Source organism: Amblyomma maculatum, chromosome 1, assembly GCF_055883805.1.
Source record: "Amblyomma maculatum isolate TAMU_Amacu chromosome 1, ASM5588380v1, whole genome shotgun sequence".
Classification (NCBI taxonomy): domain Eukaryota; kingdom Metazoa; phylum Arthropoda; class Arachnida; order Ixodida; family Ixodidae; genus Amblyomma; species Amblyomma maculatum.
In genome coordinates, this window is record NC_139344.1 from 361,350,572 (window position 1) to 361,366,823 (window position 16,252).

Genomic DNA, 16,252 nt, shown 5'->3' on the forward strand with positions numbered 1-16,252 from the left:
TCACTCCCTGTGCCAACCGCTCCACTACTCTCGCCCCGTCAACGTTCAAAACATCATTTAATCCGGCCGCTACCATTACTTTGCTACGCTCCACAGATTTCTCTGACAGTTCGTCTCTAGTCATCTGTAGCAAATGGTTTAATGTTTTGCGGGAAACACCATGGAACTGGAAACACCCCGATTGCTCGCGGGCTTTATGCGCCATCTAGTGGGTTGCTTGTACACTAAAAATGCGCCCTTTATTCCCCTGCGAAGCGGCACTTTTTGAAGTGGTGCTGAGGTTGACGCTTCAGCGTAGTACCGAAATAAGGTACCGAAATAACGTCCGGAACAAGAGGGGTTACATTAGAGTGCTCTTCCACCTACTAAATTGGGCCATTGCGAACGCCTCGACATTATATGGAGATGCAACAAAGGCAAAGAACACTTTATAACCCAACTTAAGTTCCGAGTTCGTGTTGCCAAGGGGCTCATAAACCACGTTTCACCAGCACAGAGCTCGATGTGACGAGCCTGCGCCAGCTTCTATACAGAAAAGAGGGCTCCACCATGCATCTCTCGAAAACATATGAGACGTAGGGCATCCTTTTCTAAACAAGAGTGACCAGAAGTAAGCCAATTGCTATCGAAGTCCTGCCTGTCGTAGTCAGACAAGGTACTTCTGCAGTCGCTACAACGTCCCTCTCTGTAAAGAGTGCTTCGAGCCCTTCCACGGCGCACCAGCGGAGTGTGCAAGGCCTATCATCAACCTGTCGTTTTAAATTGCTGTTATGTTGTTCTGACATGAGTGTACTGTATTTTTTAGAGTATTACTATTTTCCTTTCTACTTAGGCAGATTACGTGGGCCACATTATGGCATGATATCCTCATATGTGGACACATTGAAAGCATAATAACGAGGTTGCTGATTGCCTCAAATAAAATGTTTCGAGATCTTTGTGGGTCAGAGAGACATTTCCGAGTGAAGAAAAGTTTTTTATCCACTGTGTTTATTTCATGTACGAGACGGTAAAATTACGGTGCCATCACTACATGACAATGTTCTCTGCTCGCACACAGCAAATGTTCTTATTCTCTGTTACGATTGATGTCACCGCTTCGTCACAGTTAACTTATCCATGTTCATTGGTGTAGACAAGCATCCCCCATCTCTCTCCAATTAGCGCCTCGACATTATCAGCTGCGATCTCACTATCCTAGCATATATTCTTTTGGTTCCATCTCAATGTGGCTGTGACATCGAAATTGATGTAGCTTTTTGTCTTTTTTGACGAAATTCAAGGTAGAAGGAACATGATGAGCACATTTTCTGCATGAAAGTTTTCGAAAACTGTGTCATTCAAAAACGAGGCGTATAAAGTATCTTCCTGCGCTAACCTAGAAACAGTGCGCAGTAGATGTGTGAGAAAAGTTCCGCTCACCTTTGCTTGGAATGAGCATTATTGAGAACATTTTCTTACTGACACCAACAATATGTACAGCAGCGGATCCCTTTGAACAGAAAAGAAAGTACCCATTATAGGATAAATGGGTACTTTGTCCTATAAGGATAGCATGTACACACACACACACACACACACACACACACACACACACACACACACACACACACACACACACACACACACACACACACACACACACACACACACACACACACACTCACACACACACACACACACACACACACGCACGCACGCACGCGCGCGCGCGCACACACACACACACACACACGCACACACACACACACATCGCAAACAGGTGATCGCAGCTGGTTGTTAAAAATGAACTGCCAGAAATTTAAAAACGCACCACAGTGTATCTATTATTTCATCGTTTCGATCGGATAAGAATCTTTGTACCACAAGGTACCACCTCGGAACCGCATCACCGCACGATGTGGTTGGTTGAATTAATGCCTTATTATTTTTTTTTGAGCACGTGGATCGAAGAAAGGAGGCAAGTGAATGCAGTGCTTTTCATGATGCGAAGTTGCCATTAAGCGTTGAACTGAATTTATGGGCGTAGTTTCGCTTCTATAATTATGTGAGCAGTAACCAATGCTTGTAAATGATACGATCGTCTCGGCCCAGTTGATCGCACGTCCTTCATTTTTTTGGAAACGATCTACCATGACTGTGTTGTATGCAAATCTTCTTCTACAGAGTATAATAGCGGGGTCCAAGTGTTGTTAAACTAAATCCCACTGTTTTGGGTGCCGCCCAAGCACCTTGTTAACGGCAGCTAAATCGTCATCATGACAGCAGGCCTCGGTTCCCAGTCGTCACATATAGGCAGAGAGCAATGACCCCGGAATCTGTTCATGTTTCCGTTTGTCTTCTGAACGGGCCGCTATTCGATATGAAGGCCTTAGAGGGATTTATCACCAGTCCCAGAGCACTCGCTGACTTGAAGGCAATCGGATTATGCAGAAAAAACGTTTGCAGCGCTGTGAGGGGATAGTCCGTTCGTCGTCCACTTTCCATGTGCCATTTTTGTGTTGTTTTTGTTTTTCTGTTTTCAGCGCTAGAAGAGGACAGTTGGTTCGATGTCCACTTCCAGATGTTATTTCTATGTTGTTCTTGTTTTGCTTTTTAATCTCTTTTGCGGGTTACAAAACCCAGCAGACGCTATTCCGCTGAACGCTCTAATTAAACTGAATGTTTTCGTTTCATTCTTCAGAAGGATCCTGCTGAAAATGTAAGTGAATTGACTTAACTATAATGTCAAGACGCCGACATTTTTATTTATAATGATTACGCAGGCGCGGGTGTGTCCCCATAATTTCGTGAGGAAAAACAACTGGACGTCATTGCTCTAGAGGTGCAGATACCCTAGTTGGAACAGTGTCTTCTTGGAAGCAGATGGCACGAAAAAGTATTTGTGAACCACTGAAAGTGTTTTTTTTTTTTTCATTTTTCAGAACAATACGGCTAAGGAGGTAAGTGAATGAAGTGTGGAACGTCGCTAATATCAGTTCTGCTGTTTTTACAGGCGCAACTTTTTTTTTCATAATTTTAGAGAGGAAGCAGCGATAAAGTTACTTCTGAACTGGTGTCTACATCATTGATTGTAGGTCTATATCTATAACCGCCTACGACAAAGATGTGGCTTGCCCGATGACAGTATTTTCTCATCTTGTCAGAAAAAGCCAGCTAAAACGGTGAGAGTGAAGTCCCTACTGCCCCAAGACTTGGCCAATTTGATTTAAGTGTTGCTCTGACCACAGGAATTGTTCCGTAATTTTGTGTGCACACCTTTCAGTATCGCCAGACAGCCCCGTCGATCCCCGTCTTCGCAAGACCGTTTGCTCGGCGTAAATGCCCGTCGAAAAGTGCCGCACCCCAGCCTCATCAAGAAAGCAGAGGACAAAATCGCATCACTTGCTGCCCGCGAGAGCGGTGATCGAGGACGCTTTGGCCGAGCGCTACGACCTGGTCGTATGCCTAACGGTTTCGCATCGAAGCCACTGCGGACGGCGCTTGGGAAATAGTCAGTTGCCTATTCGTGGAACTGCTTGACTATAATTTCAATTGCGTCATAAATTTTCTCACAGTAAACAGGGGTGTAATTTCGGCGACGCATTAGCAGCGGAGCTGCGTACGTAAACCACGAGATCGGATGAGCTGCCTCACACAAGTGCTGCGGCTGCAACGGGGCTGTGAGCAGAAAATTACTCTGATATTTATGAACGATACTCAGTAAAGATTGCTTTTTTGAGATTCCTTTATCCAAGTGCGTATTATTTACTATCAGGAGATTTTAACATGTTTTTAGGACGGTGGCGAAAGGGAACCGCTGTGCCATGTGAAAGGGAATCGCTAAGCAGCGGCCATTGCCCCCCGCACAGAGTGCGGTGGCTGGTAGCGAGGGTTGAAGCTTTTTCTTTTTTTTTTTTTTGCAATGCTATTTGGCATGTTTCACATAATTTAATGACTAGCTACAAAATATTACATGCACAGTAGGATTATAATGCGTGTGGTACTTTTATAGTTTATTTTGGGTGTATATTTTCGCCGAGTCTTTGGTGGCGATATAACTCATTTTCTCGTTGATCGCGTTCGAATGAGTTCCTCAAACTCATTAAATACCTAATGTAATTTTCATCGAATGTCATTATATTTTCTCGTTTGGCAGCAAACAAATATCATTTTGACCAAATGTCGTTCGATGGAAATTACATAAAATTTGCCGTGGACAGGGCCGGCACCTATTCTGATATCTGCGTCCATCTGAGTCGCTTGGAGATGTTAAAAACTGCAAATATAAACCAATATTCAAGTTGTGCGCACATGGAGATATGCCTTCCCATTTTAGCATGGAGAGTGCAGCGAGGAAGCACCAGGGGGCATTTTGGACGAAGAGAGAGAGAAATTAACCTTTAATTGTTTAACGGAACAGCGTGGGTGGTTTCCTCAGTCCAGGATGCCACTGGCTTGGGCTGCCTCCCGGGCCCTGGTGAGCAAGCTGCGCTGCTCAGAGAGACCCGTGTGGGCCAGATCGGCCTCCCACTCCGCTTGGCTGAGTGCTCGAGCTTTATATTTCTGTAATTGCTCTTTGCAGTTCCATATCATTTTGGACAAAGGCGGCCCTGATGTTCAGCCAGAGAGTCCTCAGGCGGCCAGAAACCCACACTATATTCGACCCAACGAGCTGCAACCACCCATGGCCAAAAGGGCAAAATAAGGCACGTGTGTAGACATGTGGGAGAAGCGCCGAGCGCATACTAGCAACCATTTCGGGTGCAGTGCAGCCAGCGGAAGACAACGATGCTCTTGCACATTTCGCAAAATGTGTTGGTGCAGTGATCAGGTGTAAGATTCATTCGCTGCCAGAAGGGCATCCTTGACGTGCTAGAATTGCACTTCGAAGCAGAATAAATGCACCAGGCTAGAACTTTATGTTTCTTTTTTTCCTTTATTTGGCGGATTTGTGCGGTGCAAACAATTGAGGCATTTGCTTGAGTTCTTTCTCGCAGATACACAATTAAGTCTCGCAGTTCACTTTCTTTGTGGCTTTGAGGATATTGGGCCCACATGCGACGATTTTCGATACCACGGCACAACACCTCTGCGCGAAAAGTAGGTGCACATTTTGTCGCGCACAGATGCACCACAGGTACACTCGCGACCACGGGATGATGAGAAGCCGAAGAAGCTGGACCCTCACGGCACTTCACGGCTCTGGGCAACGCTAGCTTGCGCATCTTTGCACGGCATATTGTGCAGCACACAAGGTGCATTAACAATGGAAACGACTCGTTCCGGCTTCGCGGTTATCACAGTTTGCAGAACGCGAAAACGGTTGGCCAAATTTTCGAAGGCATTTTCCACGACCCTTCTAGCTCTTAAAAATCTGCAAAAATAAAAAAAAAAATAAAACAAGTGCTCGGTAAAACCAGACTTTTTCAGATGCATGTGTGTCTCTGGACAAGATAAATAGGTAGGCTGGACGACTCATAAAGCCCGCTCATTTTTGTAAAGTTTTGTACGGCCCAAACTGAAAACCCAAAGGTAAAATAAAACATCTGTAGAAACAAATTTTGTGCTTTATTACAGGAATTAAGAATAGCACTGCCTGAAGCTGTGACACGATCAAGGTTCATTGTCATGCATCCTCTGTCTGAGAAAACACTTTTCAAATTTATCAGTAATTAAATATCCTCTGTTCATCTGACTGGGGGGTTCCGTCGTGTGGTTTCATCAAGTTCCTACCAATAGAAAACGCGTCATCCGCCACAAACACTGGTGGCAGAAACAGATCAGCGGATGAGTCCACTTTTACTCTCTCTGGCAAGGTAGTCCTATCTTTTTTCTTTTTTTTTTTCAAAGCACATTGCAAAGGCGTCCTCAGCCAGACATCTGATACTCCGTCTCAGAAGCTGTCTCAGCCTGTCTGCAGCACTGCAAAAGGCAGATGCGACATCAGGACCATGCACACTATCCATGCGCCCTGCTCCCCTCCCCACTCCTCTCCTGAATTTGTAGGGCGACAGCTGGAGCATAATTATCTGTTATAAGCGCGCAGGGCGCAGGGGCCAGAGGCAGGGAGGAGCACACTCACACTTCAATTACCTATTATAGTGGGCACGATCCTGAATGAGTCAGAGCTTCCCTGCTTTCTGCAGTGCTGCAGTCACCGAGCCTTTGTATTCCTTTCCTGGCATTCTTTCATTGTTCGGGCTACCAGTGTGGAGGGGTACAGGAGGGCATTTAGAGAGACGAGGTGGGTAGGTGACTTCCCAGCGTTGTCGATCACATTGAAGTAGTCTAAAAACTTTGGTTCGTCGTGCGCGCCGTTTCCTCTTTTGGTCCGCTGAGTTTGCGTGACGACATCAGGCCACAGACCAAATTGCAGTGACGTGGAAACACGTGATGCGAAGCCCGCGGTCCGTCGTGTGAATCGGCCGGCCATTTGCGATGTGCCGACATCAACCTTAGTGCAGAAAGCATTCCTTTGTCCTTGCATGCATAAGCTCCACGGGGAATGTTAACCAGAGGATACAGGGAAAGGCAAAGCTATGTGTCCTCAAGAATTAACTGGTACCCCTGCAGTCTCTGGATTTGCCGAAAACCGGTAGCATCCTTATTTTCCAAGGCAGCACAGCTTACAGGGAATAGTACAGGGAATTATATTACTTAAAAAGTATGCCGAATCCACCATGGCCCTCAAAAATAGGCAGGCACACACACACAAAAAAAAAGAGGGAGGCGGCGCAGCTATATCTTCATCTATCTCTTGAAGAAAAACGGGTGTGGGTGGTATTTTCTGTGGTGAACCAACTTCCTGATAAGGGTGAGTCATAAGTGTCCTAAACATGAAAAGGGGTCGTGTCTGACCTACTTCCATTCACAAAGGACCCTTTCCTTCCTCACACATGCGCTTATCTCGTCCTCCTCCCCCGTGCACACGTGTATTCCACTGCAATCAAAACGGTCTGGACATTTTGTCGAGTAGCCGCAGTCAGTGGTTCAGAGGTCCGCTCTATACGAGTCCCGGTTCAAGCGAAGAGACACGTGGTGAACGTCCTCAACACGATATCTCCTCGGATTGCTGGATTCATCGCACGGGTAAGTATATGCACGAAGAACTTCTTTTACTACGACTAAGCGTAGTCGTCTCACCTCGTCTTTTTTCACGCCTTGTTAATCGCTTTTGTTGTGATTTCAGTACAAAATGTTGCATGGACGGCGAGTGTGGCACATTGCTCGAAAGAGTTAGCTCGAACTATGCAGACGCGGAAAGAAGAAACTATAGAGATATGAGACAAATATTCTACAGTAGCGCAAGTTCCGTCGTAATTTGCAGTGATGCAGCGACAAGCGGAGAACGTACTTTCCCCGCAAAGGTAAAGTCCTAAGCAGCACTTCAGTTTAGCACTGTTCTATGTGTATTGACTTTCGAACCTCGCAACGCCGGTCTATCTGGTCTATCACCTCAGGCAACTGCAAAACTTGGAGATGAAACGTGTTATGATTCTAGTTGTCTATTGTTTCTTTACGGTTGAAGTAGTGATGGTGACGCTGCAGGCTCTGAGCTTCTACCGTGTCCTACGTACTCTACTTGTGACGTGACCTTAACATCTTTCGTCATGTAAAGATGCACTTAAAACATGTCAAGTAAAACCCTTGTGCAGGTTTACAACAATGGCGGTCTACCAGCCACGAACAGAACCCCGGATGGACGACGGTTTTTCCGACTCGGGCAGCGATTGCGATTCCTTGGACGACTGCAAAGATTTGCTCCGGCGTTGTCCTTCACAAGAAGACCTTTGGCTGGGTGCCACATCTCCTGTACTACCGTGGTCGTCGCCTGAGTTTGAAAGTACCCCCCACAGACAACCTGGACAAGACACAAAGACCTCGACAGAAGCCGAGTCACCTGCAGGGAAGCAGTCTCACTCATTTCGTGAGAAACACCCTCTCGAGACGTTGCCCGGCTATCAACGGTACATACTGAGAAGGTCTCTGACGTGGCGGGGTCCAAGCACCTACAGGGCGCACTGCTTGGAGGCAGACAAGGTAAGCAGCGTTCAGTGATTCAACTGCGGTTTTGCGCAAAATGTGCTGGCTACCTCATGTACTTAGTCTGTTCTTCCCATCCCAATTCGCATTCCGTAATGGACGTATCAAAAGTTTCAAGTGTGCGCTGCGCTTAAGAGGGCGCCTATCAGGAGGAAAATTAGAAGAGAGCAACCCACAGTCAGATTCATTAGGTAACTGATGTTTCGTTGCCGATTCAACTTAACATTGGACTTGGAGTGAGCAGCGCGCTTTTAAGCCGTTATTCGCAGTTTTTCACCATCCACAAGGCGTCCGAGCTAGCTTTAGCCACGTATTAAAAAAAATTAATCTCAATTTTACCTGATCAGGATTGCTTATATATTTTGACAGCCGTGTTGAGAACCTCAGGTGATGTTCTGTTTATAAAAAAAAAAAGCATTTAAAAAAGGTAATATTCGCAATCGGTTATGTGTACGTGAGTTCTGACGATGATATTGGCCATTAAGGAAACACAAAGATTTCAGTGGTTGAATTGTCTGGACTGCTTTTGTAAAACGTTCATATCTAGAAAATCTTAAAATATTTCTTGCAATTTATGTTTCCAAGTCTTTTTTTTTTTTTTTTTTTGCTATCAAACTCAGTCGAAGTCGGCCAATCCACCAACCGGTTTTGTGTTGTTTCTCAGCTTGTGAAGTGCGCTTGCGAGTGGGGATTTTTGAGTGTGTGTGTGTGTCTACAATCGCAGAGTATCTGCCACTGTAAACAGCTGCTATGCCACATATAGTATTCTTCGTGAGGAGCTCATACACGGCGCTTTTTTGTAGGAAGAGATTGAGGCGACGTTCTATCTGTTCGCTCAGACTGCGCCACGCCGTAACTTGCTCGAGCGTGGTCTGATTGTGTATAGAACGCATGGACCCGATTGCAAGCAAATTTACGCAGATGTTCAGGTTCAGTGAGGCAGAATATGCTGAGCTACTGACGTCGCTACTGATCCCAGAGGAATTCGTCAGCGAGGCGAGCCACAATCTGCTGTCCGCACATCAGTTCTTTTTACAGCCTGCATAATGTAATCACCTAACACGCCTACTCCGCTTTCTGTATTTCGCCTTCATTCAGTTGAATGGTTTATAGGTGTGGCGTGTGTTATATAGAATGTATTTTAAGATGCGCAATATTTTAAGACATACTATTGGATCAGTTCGCTTCGTGTTTCCATCTCAAAATCTCTATTCGCTATTTTCCATCTCACAGGACGAACAAGCGGACGCTTATGCTCTGCAAGTCAGCTGCTATCACATCGAGGATCCGGCAGATGTTTTCCAGCACAAACGCATGTCTCGTCCATCACAATCTTTGGCAGAGACAACAGCAGGAGTGCTTTGCAAGAAAGCCGCCGCTCCTGATACCGCACGGCCAGAAGTGGTCCGGAAACCTTCTGCAGTTACGTCAGCACCAGCAAAGCAGTGGCCCTACAATTTGTCTTCACCCGTGGGCCTCATAGACACCCATTGTCACCTCGACTTCATCTTCAACAAAGTCGGTCACCGCGGGTCCTACGCCCAGTTCCGAACCAAGCAACGGGACACTTTTCCAGACTGCTACGACGGCTGTGTAGCCAACTTCTGCGACCCTATGACGTTCAAGAAGGTATTATTTCACAGCCATTCATACGAGACTGCTTTCTTTCCCGAGGAGCGTACTAGATTGCTAAGCTACACACTCGTATTTATTGTACCTCTTAGTGCTCCCACTTCGCACCGCGTTACACAATACGAATCATTAAGGGAAGCTCGATTGTCTCGCCAGTGTGAAATCCTTGAGAACTGTGCATCTCGCTTGGCAGCTCTCGCTTAGCTTATTGTGATTTGATAACGTACTGTTATTCGGATATTCTGATTAGTATCAGTGTGCACTCGTTTTCTGCTTGTTTTGTATTCACAATGGTGCATATGTGCAGCGCCACATCTGGGAGCGTATCCTGAACGAAGAAGGCGTGTGGGGAGCATTTGGCTGCCACCATCACATGGCTCGCCAATACACAGAGGAAGTGGACGAGCAACTGATCCAAGCCCTCGAGCATCCGAAGGTGGTCGCGCTGGGCGAGATAGGCCTGGACTACTCTCATAAGTGAGTGATTTCTCTTTCCAATCACGTGAACAGCAAGCATTAAATGTTGCTACACTTCCTGTAAACTTGTTTTGTGGTATATTGTGCCTTGTGTCATTTTCAAGTACAACTGCTGTGTGTCAGTAGCTGTTTGATCATTTTGATAGGCGTTGTTTTGTTTTTTAAATATCGTCTAATACGGGAAACTTAACCCGGGCACCGTGATAATTATTCGAACAGTTCAGAACGTGTTTGCACAGTTCCGATTAAGATGTTCTTGCAGAGGCGGGATTGTGTCACCATTCTAATATTGAACTTACATTATTAGACATCCAAGTTATCGAGTAGTGTGGTACCCATGCAGCTATTTGATATTTTCGAAAACCGGCACACTCTACCGTTAACCCATGCAGGTGCCGGCCCCTGCTCATTGCTCTGTTTGCATGACGCCCTCGTTGACACGCCTATCGCATAACTTCCTTTTTTGCAGAAACAACTGCGGGCACGAGCAGCAGAAGCGCGTGTTTCGTCGACAGCTGCGGCTGGCCATGAATGGGGGACTGCCACTGATCATTCACTCGAGAGGTTCCAGTTCCGACACACTCAAGATTCTCAAAGAGGTAAGTAGCCCTACTTGATACCTTTCGTCTTATGTGCAACCTTCCAACAGTAAGCATTCTAGCATTGGTATCTCGTATGCAGGATGTTTCAGTGTTGATGAACCATAATTATTGAAGACTGACTCCTTAAAATATAGGCGGTTCTAGCAGATTTAAAATACAAGTGTTTGTTAACGACAGAAAGCATGCCAATCATGGCAACTGTAGTAAGGTGATCACTACTATTTTAACATAGTAGGTAATCACTACTATTTTAAACTTTTACTATAACATAAGGCTTCTGGCTTTAACAAAAAAACATTGCCGACGATTACGTTGCTTCCTAATGCAAAATTTGAGCGCAGCTCATCAGTTGGTTCACGTTTTCGATAGATTGAGGCAAAGATTTCGAACAAGACATATACGTACAGTTACAGACAATTTTTTTTTTTTTTTTCATTTTTCACTCATATTCCTTCAAGAAATTGCGCTGCCCCGCTACAGGGGCGACGACGACGCGAAACGCAGGAACGGGCTCCAAAGAGCTGCGCTCTAAACCATTTTGCCTGTGACCGCGACTGGCAGCTATAACTTTTTTTCATTTAATATGTAATCATGCTATTAGCCTCCGAGCTCTTTGGTTGGAAGCATTTTGTTAATATCTGCCAGGTTCGACAATACCGCGCCTTGCGTTGCAAAACACGGCGACACTCATCAGTGGAAGCCGCGCATGGGCCATGTAATCTTCTGTGACCACGTACTCACTTCAACGGGTGGGCTGGTGTGGTTATGACAGTCAGTTATGGTAGCTTATAGTAGTCTAACTCCTAAACATCCGACTTACACAATATTCGTCCCGAATTCTGCTCGGTGAATGTGATTGCAGTGTCTTCGTTACTACTTCCAACACAGCTGCACATTTACTGTCTCAGTGTGCGCACTTCAGAGCATAGCTCTTAACAGCTTGCCGGTACTAATGAGTTGAAATCATTAACTTCGCCCTCCACAGATGGTTCCCACGGACTACCCGATCCATCGGCACTGCTTCACCGGTGGATGGGGGGAAGCGCAGCTGTGGATTAGAGCCTTTCCCAACCTCTGCCTGGGGCTGACCCCACTGATTGGCTTCCATGACGCCGGTGCTCTGGTCGAGGTTGCCCAAAAGATCCCTCTAGACAAGTTGTTAATCGAAACGGATGCGCCGTATTTCCTTCCAAAATCTGTGAGTGTTACTTTTATTTATGTGTTCTATGTTTGCGTACCTGAATTCTGAATTTCTGTCTTCCCTTAAGACGCTTCAGTTTTTTTTTTCTTGTATATCTGTTGAAATTGGGGACGCCACATTTATTTATATATATCCTATCATCTTGGCTACACGCACTAGTTTCTTCAGAGATAATTCCACTGCTCAAAAAATTAGTTTCTTTTTATTTTTATCTTTATTCGCATGTCAATACCTGCTACACTGATATGCCCGCAGAAACTGACGATACAGTGTTTGATGTCGGCTGTATCAAATTGTCATCAGATTTATGCCTCTGTCACACAAGCATATTTAACGTCATTCGATTTCTTTCGGTGCTACACGATAAATTATAATGTCATTCGCAAATGGTGGCAATTACGATAAGCTATAAAAAAATACTGCACTTAAGAAACATCTGTGCGCATAAAAGGCATTTGAAATCACTGTGTAACATTTTAAAGCTGATCAACACATTTCTGTAGGATAATTGAAGCGAAGAACATTACTTTTGGCTGTGCTGTAGCACTTGAACCATAAAAATTCAAGCCAAACATCGAGTCACCCACAAATTCGATAAATGTTTATAAACAAACAATATGGCTGAACGCAGCGGAGCGCGGATACACAGTGCGGAGACGCACGTAGACACGTAGAGCCTGTAATTGACGTCCAAACTGTCAGAAGCTCAGTCACAACTTCAAATAGTTCCGAGATAAGCATACGGGGAGATGCGGCCACCAAGGAACAAAGAGCCCAAAATGACTGTGAGTCGCTGCCATGACTGGATCACTTCTGTGACCGAGAGTAAAGCCGTTTCGCGACAGCCTCCAGTGCGATTAATTTTACACCTAAATTAACAGGTTTTAAAACAAAACTCCAGAAATATGCTTCTTTAATTTCATTGTGCGCAGAATATGTTGTTGCGTTACTTGTTTTAGCTGCGTATCTGGCGTCAAGACTACACATCCGATACACGATCGAATGCGAATGAGTTCCCCAAACTCATTCGATGAAGAATGTCATTCGAAATGACATTAGATGCTAATATAATTCGATAGCAATGACATTAACTTTGCTCGTGTGACAGGGGTATTAGAATGGGCCTCCAAGTGAGACAGAATAGCGGCCGTCAATTCATTTTCACAAAATACAAGCATCATACCTTAGCAGATGCATTTCGGCATCGTCAAACAACTGCGCAGTTTATCTTGGCCTGACCTTTCTCCTCAAATGTGTTATTTCAGGAGTCCGGGCGTCTGAAAGGATCTCACCCGGGAATGGCCATACATGTGGCGACTCGACTTGCATCTCTTCGAGGTATCGAAGTGAAGGACGTACTGAAAGCGGTGCGCGGAAACACACGCCGAATCTACCGAATATAAGGTAGTTTTTTATAACACGTCGCTTCCGACAGCAATATGTATAATGACAACAGCCCCTAATTTGCTGAATACTGCTGTTTTTAATATTTTGCTTTGATGTATTATTTACTGCTATGTATGACACGTCACTTTCGACAGCAATATGTATAATGACAACAGCCCCTATTGGCTGACTACTGCTGTTTTTAATATTTTGCTTTTATGTATTATTTACTGCTGTGTATGACACGTCGCTTCCGACAGCATTGTGTATAATGACGATAGCCCCTAATTGGCTGACTACTATTGTTTTTAATATTTTGCTTTTATGTATTATTTACTGCTATGTATGACACGTCGCTTCCGACAGCAATATGTATAATGACAACAGTCCCTAATTGACTGACTACTGCTGTTTTTAACGATAATAATAATAATTGGTTCACAAGAAGGGAAAGGCGCGGTATGGGTTCACACTAGCTCTGTGAACACCTGACCCGCGCCTTAACGGAAGGGAGGAAGGTGGGAGTGAATGTGGAAAGAGAGAAAGGGAAGCCGTAGTGGAGAGCTACGGAGTAATTTCGACCACCTGGGGATCTTTAACGTGCGCTGTTTTTAATATTTTTCTTTTATGTATTATTTACTGCTACGTATGACAGGTCGCATCCGACAGCAATATGTATAATGACAACAGTCCCTATTGACTGAGTAGTGCTGTTTTTAATATTTTGCTTTTATGTAATATTTGCTGCTATGTGTGACAGGTCGCATCCGACAGCAATATGTATAATGACAACAGTCCCTATTGACTGACTAGTGCTGTTTTTAATCTTTTGCTTTTATGTAATATTAGTTGTCACGAAATCGGCCCACGTTTTTATTAAGTCTGTGCGGAGGCCCGCGAGGCGCCGCATAGACAGTTCCAGCACATTAGAGAGACGTCTCCCTCCCCGCGCGAGGAGAACGCGTGGCCTTGTATACATTGGCTTTACCCTCCCTCTTATCGCTCGGCGATCATGGTGACTCATCAGGCCGGAATATTGCGAGTCGTCTCGAGAAGGTTTGACCATTCTTGCCAACGACGACGAGCGGCTCGACGGTAGAAAAAGGGAACACTTCAACAAGCGAAGCTAAATGTATGTGCGCGTCAGCTTTGGCGCCCTGGAACAGACAGACGCGGCAGGCCTTATTTACAGGTCGCGTCGCTCGTGTGAGTCAGTCAGTGTGTGAGCCGGTATTGGGGCGTATTCGCAAGTGTTACTGCTCGACTCCCGGGGTTCACCCGCTGCTGGCAAGCCCACAGATCTACGAGGGAGTGGCGCTCGTCTTACATGGTGGCCACATCGAGACTCTCCAGGCGTCAGTCTGCAACATTGCCCGATGAACAATTTGGTATTTGTTTGACTATCTCGTGTATTGGTCTGTGTTGCAAAGCCTCTGTGTTATTGAAGGCCTCTTTATTGCACGCTTAGCGTTGCTTTTCTGTGAACCTCTCATGTGTACATTTTAAGTGTTCTTGTGTATTCCTCTGTAACGTATATTGCTGTGTATAAAGTGTCTTTGTTTGTTACTTCTGACTCTGACCCTTATTCTGGCTTGAACCGGCGAAAGCTGGGTACCAAACAGCCATTTTTTTTGTCACTACAAGATAGTTGAGTTGAGGCTGAGCTTGCCACGCAAGTCGGGGGCGTCTCCTTTGCGACCGGAACAGCTACCTCCACTCACTCCAAGGGTGTCTGGGAGTGTGCGCGTCAATAGTGGCGCACACATTGAGGAAAATTAAGGAGGTTAAAGTAGCAAACCGCTGGAATGGAAAGAGGAAGCCACGGAGTTTGTGGGATAAGGAAATCGGGGAAGTAATTGAACAACGACGGGCTGCTTCAAGGGAACACCGAGCAGCAAAGAAAGCACAGGTATCTCAGGAGGAAATCAACCAAAAATGGGAATCGTATCGACAAAAGAAACTTGATGTACAAGCCCTCGTCCAAAGTAAAATAAGGCAGTCCACCGATCGCTGGATGGCTGACATATACAATGCCTCTAGAGGCGGAGCAAGAAAATTCTAGAACCATATAAGTTGGCTAGGGAAGAAGAATCAAAGAAAGCAGGATCGGATTCAAGATAACGAAGGAATTTCTGTAAATGGAGACAACGCAGTGAACTACATTACATCAGTTATAGCCGAGTCATTTAAGAGCGACGATAAGGTAATATCCGCAAATCCCGAAGCAACACAAGATAGCAGAATACAAAGCAGCTTAAAACTGACCCATCTAGACTAGAAAAAGACAAAAAAAATTCCTTAAAACACATCTACAGGAATAGATGGAATTCCGATCAAGCTGATGAATGAACTTGGTCCAAGAAGTAAGTAAACGCTGTTAAAAGCTTTGGAAAAATTCATAACGAATAAGTAAATTCCGGACAGCTGGCGGCAGAGTAAAATGAATTTGATTTATAAAGGAGAAAGGATGCACATAAAATCCGACCGGCCGACTACCATAACATCTGTTATGTACAGGTTGGCCATGCAGGCGGTGAAATTAAAGGTGCAAGCATGGGTAGAAAATAACAAGATACTCGGAGAACTTCAGAACGGCTTTAGAAATGGTAGGCACTTAGATGATAGCCTGTTCGTGCTTAGCCAATGCATCGAAATATCTAGGATGGAAAATTGACCTTTGTATTTGGCCTTCCTGGACATAAACGGGGCGTACGACAGCGTAAATGGGGAACTCCTGTGGAACATATTAAAAGAAGAAGGTATCGGTTATGAGATAAGAGTTCCTACAGGAAATATACCGGGATAACAAAGTAAAAATTACGTGGGAAGGAATAAGAAGTACGGAAGATGTCAAAGTATGCAAGAGATTAAGACAAGGTTGTCCTCTATCACCGCTGCTGTTCATGCTTTATATGATAAACCTGGAACG

The 16,252-nt window shown here is 45.1% G+C and overlaps 1 protein-coding gene across 1 annotated transcript; it reads left to right on the forward strand.

The window, feature by feature from the left end:
• Positions 1-7,647: 7,647 nt before the first annotated feature.
• Positions 7,648-13,340, forward strand: LOC146207937 (3'-5' RNA nuclease TATDN2-like). The gene is made up of 6 exons (XM_084577817.1): positions 7,648-8,022; positions 9,259-9,654; positions 9,965-10,134; positions 10,604-10,733; positions 11,722-11,934; positions 13,203-13,340. Exons 1-6 carry the CDS (start codon positions 7,648-7,650, stop codon positions 13,338-13,340), a joined length of 1,422 nt encoding a protein of 473 aa, XP_084433943.1.
• The last annotated feature ends 2,912 nt before the right edge of the window (positions 13,341-16,252 follow it).